Source organism: Panthera tigris, chromosome B2 (assembly GCF_018350195.1).
Source record: "Panthera tigris isolate Pti1 chromosome B2, P.tigris_Pti1_mat1.1, whole genome shotgun sequence".
NCBI classification, from domain to species: domain Eukaryota; kingdom Metazoa; phylum Chordata; class Mammalia; order Carnivora; family Felidae; genus Panthera; species Panthera tigris.
The window spans coordinates 100,359,476-100,371,729 of record NC_056664.1 but is presented as its reverse complement, the minus strand read 5'-3'; the positions used below and the strand labels follow the sequence as shown (position 1 = coordinate 100,371,729).

The 12,254-nt window shown below is 38.6% G+C and overlaps 1 protein-coding gene across 2 annotated transcripts in view; it reads left to right on the top strand.

The window, feature by feature from the left end:
• LAMA4 (laminin subunit alpha 4) overlaps window positions 1-12,254 on the top strand; it is a 143,569-nt gene that overhangs the window by 117,682 nt on the left and 13,633 nt on the right. For both annotated transcript variants that reach the window (XM_042987018.1, XM_042987017.1), the window contains exons 25-30: window positions 774-916; window positions 2,452-2,590; window positions 3,234-3,371; window positions 5,006-5,139; window positions 6,294-6,458; window positions 7,936-8,089. In XM_042987018.1, the coding sequence (XP_042842952.1) occupies window positions 774-916; window positions 2,452-2,590; window positions 3,234-3,371; window positions 5,006-5,139; window positions 6,294-6,458; window positions 7,936-8,089 (873 nt within the window). The remainder of the gene's footprint in view (window positions 1-773; window positions 917-2,451; window positions 2,591-3,233; window positions 3,372-5,005; window positions 5,140-6,293; window positions 6,459-7,935; window positions 8,090-12,254) is intronic.

Below are 12,254 nucleotides of genomic sequence, written 5' to 3'. Positions count from 1 at the left end.
ACTCTGAATCTACAGTTGGGTAAAATGTATAAAGACATATCTTTTAAGTTGAACCAAAATGCAGAGAGTAGGAGGTGGTATTTCTCTTTTCAGTTCAAAGTCCATGGCTTTCATGAGGATGGTTTACGATAGAGGAATATTTAAACTATTTCTCTAACTAGCATTTTTGCAGATTCATTAAATCTTTTCACGATGTCACACACAAAAAAGGTACCCAGTAACATACACTTTAGGGTCCAAAAGGTAGCTGTTAATAGTTTTTTCCTGAATCCCCTCAAAGGGGCAAAAGACAACACCTGGTCTCATGACAAAAGTATTTTTTGATCTAGCTTCTTCTTCATATGGAAATCTTTCTCCAGAAAATGTGAATTTCTGGTTATTTAAGTAAGACTTCCATATCTGTAAGAAAGAAAAATCTATTCCCCATTTTGTGAACAAACAAGCATGAGAACATGGAGTCCCAGCTGTTATAATCAGAATAATTAAAACATAGTAGTCTTCAAAAAGCTGATTATTTTTTAATGTTTATTTATTTGTTTACTTATAGAGAGCACACACATGAGCAGGGGGAGGGATGGAGAGAGGAGAGAGAGAGAATCCCTAAGCAGGCCCCATGCCATCAGTGTGGAGCCCCAGCACAATCCCATGAACCATGAGATCACGACCTGACCGAAACCAAGAGTCAGACACATGACCTACTGAGCCACCCAGGCACCCCCAAAAAGTTCATTATTAAATAATGATCAGGACCTACTATATATTATTCCTCCTAGATCTCAATCATTTACCACAATGATAAGAAAATGATTTTGGTGGTTGACAGACGACATGTCAAGAGCATGGACAATGAAAAGATGAAAATACCTTTCACAGACATATACATTGGAGGGGCTCCCCCAGAAATTTTACAATCCAGGTAAGGTGGGGTTTTTTTGTTAAGTAGTTATTGTTTCTAACAATGTACTGGGCTGAGTATTCAACATCCAGAAGAGGTCTAGTAAAACTTTTAAAGCACTCCCACTTGCTACTTCTACACACATGCACAGGCACATGCACACACATTCATGTACCCTCATGACCTTCTTAAATTAACATCTTCTAGATGTGATCTGCAGGTTTCTTTAATTATTGTATTACTCTTACAACATAGTCTAAAGCAATATGTCTCATCTGCAGGAAGAAAGGCAGAGCATCTGTCCCTTTACTTTTGTTTTAGTCTTAAACCTCTTTGAACTCTCAAATAGCATCTGAGGATATGGAAATTTTTAAGCTTATCCAAGAGGTTATGAATCATGTATCATTACAATTTTATTCTCATGTATTTAAAAATTTAACTATCTCTTATTACAACCAAGTCATAGCATCAGACGCCCTTGAGACTGAGAGGCAACTTTAGAATATTCCAGTCCAATCATTCTCAATGCTGGTTCTCATTAGAATAACCTGGAGAACTTTTATGAACACTCTAGCTTGTGACCACTCTCCAGAAATTCTAATTGGTGTGGGATAAGGCCCCAACCTCAAGCTTCCTTTACAAATTAGATACCCTCTTAGCCTCTTCAGCCATGCCACATGGGACTTTTAACCATTGTGGTTGCCATTATATATCCACTAATCTGTTAGTTAGTATGGTCCTCTATTTGTGATCTTGATGGAGCAAAATGTGTTAGGGCTATTACTCCTTAGTTTGGCCCGTGTTCATCTAAAATACATTGAAGCCATTGTAATTTGGTTAAAACTAGCTTCATAGTCATTCAATATTTAATAATATGTTAGGTATTAGGATTACAGTGTTGATCAAAATGCCATCCCTGATCTCAACGATAAAGGATTTCGTACTAGCCTATTAATCCAAAGCCTAACATTCACTAAGACATTTCTCTAGCCTTAGCTGATTGCATTGCAAAATAGCCAAGAAGATGAGTTCATGACCCAAGTGGATTAATGGAAGACTGAATACCTGGGTTCAAATCCTAACTCACCTCTTGTGACATTAAAAAAAATTAAAAAAAAAAAAAAGCCTTGATGTATCTTAGTTTCATTTAATAGGTTAAGCCATGTGAAGTTGCCAAGAGTTGACCATTTTTTACCTAAAATATGTCCATTTTCTACAGTTCAACCTATTAATCATCTACAAAAGGGAAATAATAGCATTTCCTTCTATCTCACTGAATTTTTATAAATATGGAATGAGCTAATGTAAGTTAAAGGATCTTGAAAATTATAAAAAGGTAAACAAATTGGCTTGATGAAGAATAAAGCCATTCTATAAACAAAGATTAGATATTACTATGTGTTTATGGAAGAAACCATGAGAATATGAACAATTAGAAAGCTATTAAAGTGAGTATAAATAAAATCAAATTTCATATCCCACATGTGCAAGGTAACATCACCATCATCATCATCATCATCATCATCATATCAGTGAAGACTAATTTTCTTTTTCAGGACCCTCAAAGCACACCTTCCCCTAGATATCAACTTCAGAGGATGCATGAAGGGTTTCCAGTTCCAAAAGAAAGATTTCAATTTATTAGAGCAGACGGAAACCCTGGGAGTTGGTTATGGATGCCCAGAAGACTCTCTCGTAAGTACCAAGCAAAAGCTTTTTATTAAATAGACACACACACACACACACACACACACACACACACACACATCTTTTTTAATAATAAAAAATGAACAGACACAAAACTTATCATTCTCAAAAGCTGGAAAAGCTCTTTTCAGCTTCTCTGTGATTGTAGGTACATCTTGGGCTCCTTTCTGCCACCAGCAAAAAGAAGAATCATTAAGCTAGAAAGGCTTGTGGGAATTCCTCTATGACTTGTCCATTTGCTTCAGCTTTCAATGGGCTTCCAAAGCCCAGAGAGGCTGTGTAGGCATCTTTTCTCACTCAGGGTGGAGGATGTGCAGAAGCTGAAACCCCATCACACAGAAGGGTGGTTAACATGCCTAAATTCCAGTATAACCCAGAAGTTAAAACATAAAATATTAATACTTCTATGTTCTTGGATTGACTACAGAACACTTGAGCTCACCTTGTAAAGTTATTTCAAAAATAAAATAAGCAGAGGTTTACTGACCCCAAGACCCAAGTGATCTATCTCTGAAAAGGTCATCACCAACATATACACTAATGGGCATGGACTTTGGTGTGTGGGAAATTGACATTTTAAGCACTTGATAATTATCTCAGACACTATATTCACTTGTTTTTGGCCACACAGATATCTCGCAGGGCATATTTCAGTGGACAGAGTTTCATTGCTTCGATTCAGAAAATATCTTTCTTCGATGGCTTTGAAGGAGGTTTCAATTTCCGAACGTTACAGCCAAATGGGTTACTATTTTATTATGCCTCAGGGGTAAGTATTTGTTTTTCCCTACAGGAACTTCCTTCTGATATTTGTTTTGTCTATTAACAGTACTATTTATGCACGTTAAAAGTGAATTGCAATTCAAATTAATTTTGACTGACATGAACACGCATAGAATGCTGCATTTCTGACACTTTATAATTATATATAGTGCATATCGGAAGTTCTGAACCTAGGATTTATAGAGCCACCCCTCAGGAGCTTATGGAGAAAGTTCAGTGCATCTATCGACCTAGGTCAGAAAAACTGAAGATTTTTTTAAAATTTTATTTTCTCAAACTAAAATTTAGCATTTTCTTCAGTTACAAATGTTGGCAACAAACCACAGTAGTATTTGCACAACCTGTTACTTTATCATTAATAGAAATAACAGGTATTTTTCATTTCACATTATAGTTCTCACAGATATCTCAAAATGTCATTTTTGGCCATTGCTACTTTTAAATTACGGTAGTTATTAGATCTGCTGATAGATTTTATAATTTAATGCTTTAATAAAGAAGTGCATGTATTACTATATCACAGATTTATTGTTTTAATATTTTGAAACTGTATCTCAATGTAATTGGTTTCCTTTGTATTCCTAGATGTTTTGTTTGATGCATTTTAAAATGTTATTTTTGAAGGGGCCTGTGTGTATCACCAAGCTGTCAAAAGAGTCCATAGCACAAAAAAATGTTAAAAAAAAAAAAAAAACCCTCTGTGTATACATACAATTATGCATGTGATTTAATTTATAAAATTAAATTCTTAGACTGGCTATAGAACACTTGAGCTCACATTCTCAAGTTATTATTTCAAAAATAAGATAAGCAGAGGTTTAGTGGCCTCACGACCCAAATGATTTATCTCTGAAAAGGTCATCACCAACATATACACTGATGGAGCAGGTCACAATATAATTTATAAAAGCAGCTTTTACTTTTCATACTTATTTTTTTATATTGAATTGAATTTAAATCCCAAAGTACTTTGTAGGACCTCCCCCACACAACCTGCTTCACATTACCATGGCTAGTTAAATAACACTTTCTGTCCACAAAAAGTAGTTATGTTGAAGGCTGTCCCTTCAACTGTAGAGGCCAATGCCCATATAAGGGAAGAGAAGCAAGATTATCAATTTACCAATATTTTAAACAATCAATAAGCACATTCAGAAAAAGAAATGGTAACTTCTGCTCTTTTTTATTTCTCTTCTGCCTCTATAGAGGAAAAGTAAAACATTTAAAAAGCCAAACTGGCAAATTACCCCTTGCCTGGTCGTCTAGCTACATCCCCAGGGAGACTCAAGTATTGCTTTTCCCAGAGGGAGACTGAAGACAGAATAGCAATGTCTGAGTTAGGGAGTTAACGAACACTGGGACAACTCTCAGCATGACAAGACACCAGAAATCTTCCATTCAGGATACAGGAGGCTCCTTTCTCCATTGAAATGTGCCTTATTTTATAGACAACACACCAATATAAGCAATAGAGTGTTCTGTTGTTTTCATAGAAATTATTTGACAAACTTCCCACTCGTTGTGTGTTCCTTTAAGCAATACCATGAGGTAGAAGTTGAAAACGTGTCCATCGTCTGGATCTCCGGCCTCCCTACTTAAAAACCTGTGCTTGAATTTCAGTCAGATGTGTTCTCCATTTCGTTGGACAACGGCACTGTGGTCATGGATGTAAAGGGGACCAAGGTGCAGTCGGCAGATAAGCACTACCATGACGGGCTGTCCCACTTCGTCATTACCTCTGTCTCACCCACAAGGTACAGCTCCTCACTTTATACTCTTCCCACCAGACGGTTTTATTTATTTTATTTGCATGATTCTCTTGAATGACCACTATGAATAATAGCCTATTTTATTGCTTTTCTAGAAGAAAAATGGTAGAAGGAACAACATAATGCTCTTTTAGAAGGAAGTTGCTGTTAATTTTCAAGAGATGCCAAATAAACCACTATATAATTACTTCACAAGAATATAAGGGTTTTTTTCCACTGAAACCACAGGCTACAGACCTTCTTGGGGGAAGTATCTACACATAGTACTTCCTGAATGGATTTCAGTGTTTTGCACATAGAAGGAGATCAGAAAACATTGATTTCATTTGGATTTTAATTAAACAATTGAGGGGAGCCTGGGTGGCTCAGTCGGGGGAGCGTCAGACTCTTGATTTCAGCTCGGGTCACAATCTCATGGTTCATGAGTTCAAGCTCCACATTGGGCTCCACGCTGACAGTACAGAGCCTGCTTACGATTATCTCTGCCTCTCTCTGTCCATGCCTCTCTCTATCTCAACAATAAATAAATAAACATTAAAAAATAATAGAAGCAAGAAAGCAAGAAAGGGAAAGAGAAAGAAAGAACTTCACATTTATGGCCATATTTTGAAAGCTCTAACTTTAGTTTTTAAATGTGTAATACTGAACTTCTTTTTTATAAGAAGAAAGCTTTCTAGAATAAGAAATAAATTTCTTGTCGTAGCAGCTGCGATTCTGTATCCATTTCCGTGGAGCCCGCCCGTTACAAAAAAAAAAAATCATTAATAAGCCTTTTTAGAGTCCATTTCCAATCACAATCAAAACCATTCAATGTGCTTTTCAATGAAAACGGTCTCCCCAGATGTGATTAAATAATCACCATGAGTTATGTTTGTCTTTTCCACCTCCCACCCCCCCACACACAAAATGCTCATGACTAGTCACCTGAACTTCCTGTTTTTAGAGGTCTAGAGAGACTTTTCTGCATATCAAAATATTCATCTATTTTATCCTGGGCCTCATGACGAGTCTGGCAAATTGCTATCTTTTCACTAGCCAGAATGTTCTATTTCAATTTCACAAGAAAACCTGTAACCTGGAATGGAACTCAAGGTAAAATGGTAGCCAGGTAGTGTCTAAAGAAGCTTTTTCCTTTGCAGATATGAACTAATAGTAGATCAAAGCAGACTTGGGAGCAAGAACGCTCCCAAAGAGAAGGTGGAACAGACGCAAGCAAGTGAAAAGAAGTTTTACTTCGGTGGCTCACCCATCAGTCCCCAGTTTGCTAATTTCACTGGCTGTATAAGTAATGCCTACTTTACCAGGTATAACATTTTTATTATTCATTAATTCTGCATGATTGATTAAAAAGAGGTCAGGTCAATAATGAAAGTATTTACACTGTTAAAACTGAGAGCTATGAGGGCGCCTGGGTGGCTCAGTCAGTTAAGCGACCGACTTCGCCTCAGGTCATGATCTCACGGTTCATGGGTTCAAGCCCCACGTTGGGCTCTGTGCTGACAGCTCAGAGCCTGGAGCCTGCTTCAGATTCTACGTCTCCCGCTCTCTCAGTTCCTCCCCTGCTCATGCTCTGTCTCTCTCTGCCTCTCAAAAAATAAATAAATGTTAAAAAAAAAAAAAAAGACTGAGAGCTATGAAATTTAGGAGAAGCAGTAGAGGGTAGTCATTACAAGCTCTCATGTGCTCGGGCAACTGACATACTTGTTTGTGTGCAGGTTTCTTGCCTTTAAATTTCTGTATGACCTTGGCAGAGTCAGCCTTTGTTTCTTCTCCACCTAAATGCAGATAATAATAACACCTGCCTCCTTGTTATGACAATTAAATGAGATAGTGTGCAGAAAGCACCTGGCATACAGCAAGCTGTAAATATTAGATGCAATTAATGAGAAAGAATGAAATCTGGCCGTTGTAGCATCCTGGATGGAACTGGAGAGTATTATGCTGAGTAAAATAAGTCAGGCAGAGAAAGACAGATGCCATATGTTTTCACTCATATGTGGATCCTGAGAAACTTAACAGAAGACTGTGGGGGAGGGGAAGGGAGCAAAAAAAAGGTTACAGAGAGGGAAGGAGGCAAACCATAAGAGACTCTTAAATACTGAGAACAAACTGAGGGTTGATGGGGGGGTGGGGGAGAGGGGAAAGTAGGTGATGGTCATAGAGGAGGGCACCTGCTGGGATGAGCACTGGGTGTTGTATGGAAGCCAATCTGACAATAAATTATAATATATATATATATATAAAATATATATATATTATAAGCATATATATATAAAAGCATATAATATCTATATAAGCATATATATATATATATTAGATGCAATTATGTCCATACTTATTATTAACGGTGTAGTACAGAGCAACATACCCAAATCCTTGTTAGAAGTTTCAGAAAGTCTCCTTAACTTTAAACAAAGACATTAATCTGGGCCCTTAACAAAGACAATAAGGGCTCCCTGAGTAGAAGAACAGGCAAGGGAGAAACTTAATACAGATCTAGTAACACAGAGGCAGTACCAATCACCCAGTGTGATGAGAGGAAAGGTGTTCATCTGTCAGAATGTGCTAGTGGCAGGCACAATCATCCAGTCCTTGTTACATGGTTGGGTAAAGGTTTCTGATGAAGATTGTGGTTGATAAAGAAGGACCCATCACACACACACACACACACACACACACACACACACACACATTTTAATTGCCAAAGGACTTTCGCTTCCATAATTTCCATCGCGTAATTCTGAACAGTGTTTTGAGGTTTTTTTTCCATCTGTTGTGTAGGTTGGACAGAGATGTGGAGGTAGAAGATTTTCAGCGGTACTCTGAAAAGGTCCACACTTCTCTGTATGCGTGTCCTATTGAGTCTTCGCCGTTGTTCCTCCTTTACAAAAAAGGCAAAAACTCCTCAAAGCCCAAACCAAGTCAGAATAAAAAGGTAAAAGACAATGCCGTGCCAAATCCTCAGCTGCCCTCGTATTCCATGCACACAATGCTAGACACTGATGCTTTATAAAATTTCCTCCAGTTTGCAACTGTGCGCCTATGAAAGGTAGGATTCTTCTAGCACCCCGTGTTATTGTTTACCAGCTTTGGTGTATCAATCTTTGCTCCCAAAGAAACATTTTGAATCGGCTTTTACTGTGTACTTCCAACTGCTTCTCATTGCAGGGGTTAAAATTGCTCGTTACTTAATACTGTAATTCTCCTTACCATTTGCTTTGGTGTAGCAATCTTGGGCTTCTGCCACAGTCTTGGATCTCATTAAAGTTTCTGATCTTATCCTGTTTTCCTCCTTCCTTGACCTTCACTTCAACCACCCACAGGCACGGTTGATCTGTGCCATCGCCTGATGCTGCTGCGTCATCGAAATCTTTTGAGTTCTTAAACTGCATCCCCTGACTACTGTTCTTTCTCGTTCATTTACTTCCAGCACGTACATTAGGTGCCTTCATTGCAGATGAAACTCTTAAGTCCTTCCCATTCTTTCAAGCTTATCCTCCCCACCCATCTTCCTGGCCCAGTTTTAATAATGCACTCGGGTGCCAATCCTCCCCCACCCCAACCCGGTCCAAGCCACCATCATCTCCCGTTTGAGCCTTGCCATAGGCTCCCAACAGGCCTCTCTCCTTCCATCCACTTCTCTGATGCTCTATCCTCTGCACAACAGCCGCCTGCTTATAAATATGTCATATCGTGTCACTCTCCTGTTCAAAGTCCTCCCCACCCCCAACTGCACTCAGAGCAAAAGCTCCAGGCCCTATGATGTCTGAAGAGGCTCTCTATACCATCCAGGCCCCTTTCCCTCACTCACTCTCCTGCCCGCACTAGAACGAGCCGTGCGCACTGCTGGAGGAAAGTCTTTCTTCCCACCTGGACCACTCTTCCCCGAAAGAGCTGCACGAACAACTCCCTCCAGGATTGCCCACTTTTCATGTGTTCAGGGAGGCCTGCCTTAACCCCCTATTTCATACCAGCTGCCTTTTGCCTTCCACTGGTACTACCTACCTCCTTTGCCTCTCCTAGTTGTCCTTTTTTCCATAGCACTTTTGTCATTTTAATTTATTTAGTGACTGTATTATGTTTACTATTTACTCTCTGCTTCCTCTGCTAGACTGCAAGCTCCCTTTTTTGTTGTTGTTCACTGATGTGTCTTAAGAGCCTAGAACAATTCACATAATAGGTGTTCAAGAAATATTTAACGAGGGGCGCCTGGGTGGCGCAGTCGGTTAAGCGTCCGACTTCAGCCAGGTCACGATCTCGCGGTCCGTGAGTTCGAGCCCCGCGTCAGGCTCTGGGCTGATGGCTCGGAGCCTGGAGCCTGTTTCCGATTCTGTGTCTCCCTCTCTCTCTGCCCTTCCCCCGTTCATGCTCTGTCTCTCTCTGTCCCAAAAATAAATAAAAAACGTTGAAAAAAAAAATTAAAAAAAAAAAAAAAAAAAAAAAAAAAGAAATATTTAACGATCTGCATCATAGGGTCGTTATAAAGATTAAATGAGTTGGTCCATGAAAAGCCCTGGCACAATGCCTGGCATAGAGCAAACATTCAGTGAATATTAGCTGTTATATCTCTACAGAGCCTTGTGAATGTGTCCGGAGGACCAGTTCCTAAAAGTGGGATTGCTTGGCTTAAGGGAATGTGCGTTCTCAATAATGAGATTATTTTACTCCCACAAACAGCACTTGAAAGAACCTATTGTCTTTCACAATAACTAACACTGGATGTGATCAAATTTTTATAATTTTGCCAATCTAACGGACAGATATGGCATCTCATTGTGGTTTTAATCTGCATTTCCTTGAATGCTAGTGAGGCTGAGCATCTTTTAGAGGAAGAACTGATTTCTCTCCAAGACTGGCTTCTGAGCCATCAGCAAGAGGAAAGCATCGCCCCACCCTCCAGCTTCTCGCTTCTGATGGTTTTGCACTGGCCGCTATACCTTGAGCACTTCCCTATAGATTTCAGCTTGCATGGACCACTTTTTAGAACCCCCATGCAACTTCTCCTTGGTTCACACGATTTATCAATGTAAATAGAATAATTTCATTTATGTATAATCCAAAGTTAGTAATTTTTCAGGATCCTTTCCTGAATTTCACACAGAAGACTTTTTTAAGTGATTCAGGCAGAGAAATAATTTCATTGACTTTTATGAAGGCTTTTACTAGAAGATAATATAAAGGAGTCTTCAGAGGAGACTATGAGGCTCCGATGAAATAGTTCTGTCACCTTGTCACAGTGATGCTAAAATGTTTACCCTGAAATTGTTCAGCTGGGACTTGAGCACGGGTCAGTGGATCCTATGCAATAGGTTAATACAGGCTGATGAGGAAAACCAACCTTCTATGGTATACACCCAACCCCTTTAAATGAATACAGTTTTCTATTTGAAGCTGTCCATCAAATGTAGTTTCCTAACAAATACTCATAGTCTCAAGGGTATAATAAACAGCCCTTGGAACTATTGACACACACTTTTCAATAGTATAGGAAACCTCTTAGCCTTTCTTGTAAAAAGTCTTAGAAATTCAGCTTCAGAATAACAGATACAGAAGCACTTTAGATTCCACTTATATTAGAATGCCAAATGTTTGCTAATCTTCTCTCATATTTACCCTTGTATCAATAGCTTCTTAAATACCTACCAAGAAAAGCTTGTGGCCTTCGGTTTAATTTTTTATCAAGGCCAATTCATAGCAATTTGGGCTTATAACAACTTATTTTCACAGTAACTTCCTAATAGTCCATTTTATGAATATGTTATAATTTATTTAACCATTAATAGACTTCAGTGCTTTCTAGTTTTCTTCATTTATGGGTGAATACCATGGTACATTAATCTTTGATTTTATTGCTGAATAAACTTCTATGAAATATTCTTAGAGGTAGACTTATCGGGTCAAGTCAAACTACTTTCCAAAACAGGAACAGCGATTTATACTCCCCCATGAGTACGTAAGAATACCTGTTTTACTGCCTATGTTCTATCCTGAAAATTTTTCATAATCTCTATGTTTTTAAATTTAATTGGGAACATAGTTTCTCAAGTGGTGTTTAGTGTGATAATGAAGATTTTATATATTAGACATCAATTCTGGAGTATTGGCCAACATTCCAAAGAATTGATCCCTACACACAGGGCAACCCAGTATATTAGGTATGTGACCTCATCTACCTGGATGTAGGTGTTTGGACCAGGGTAGATTATGTGAACTAAGCTGGGCTATCAGATTCCTTTCCTTAGAAACTTAGAACCCGGAGACACCTGTCTGGGCTGGCCATTGAATAGAAAACATGGAATAACTCTATATTAATCATGCACGAGAAAGAAAGCTGCTTTATAGAAAGAGAAAAGGCAGAAAACTGTCCTGCAGAGAAAGAAAAATGAAAGCAGACAGTCTGAGAAAAACAAAGCTGAGATACCAGAAACATTTGGAAAAGAAGTATCTTGATTCTTCTTACTTTTCCAATTCCTGATTCTTGCCTGTGGTAGGACCCTGCTATACTGTACTATCTTTTCTGGGATTGTGTTAAGATACTTCTATATCCCTATAACACATTACTGTCCTTTTTCTTAAGTAGCTCGAATACTTTGTTATCTGAAACAAAAGAAACTTAGTGAATTGAAATAGACCCTCAGAGAAAAAAATTACAGTAGTGTAGTCAAAGTCTAGCGGGTTCAGGTTCCCCACACATACAGCTATTTTAGGATAGTAAACTGAGACTCTGTATTATATGGTAATGAAGTAATTAAGTTATACTTGTCTTCTTTATTACTTATTATTATTATCATTCAGAGCATATATCCACAGAGGATTTAGAGTATTTGGTGGCCATATATAAATATACCAGAGTTTATTAATTTTTGCAGCTGACAAGAGACAGAGCCTAGTCTATGTGTTCCCACACTGAAGCAGAAAAAGGCAGGGCTGGTAACGTGAGACCGTCATAGTCCGATAGTCCATTGCTTTGCTGACCCCTGTAGTTGATTCACAGTTGTTCTCTTCCCATAGCTAAGTGGATGCACAGACTGAGACAGCGAGATCCTCTCCATAGGAATGGAAAGAAGGAGGAACCAGAGTGGAGGGTCCCCAAACCCCCA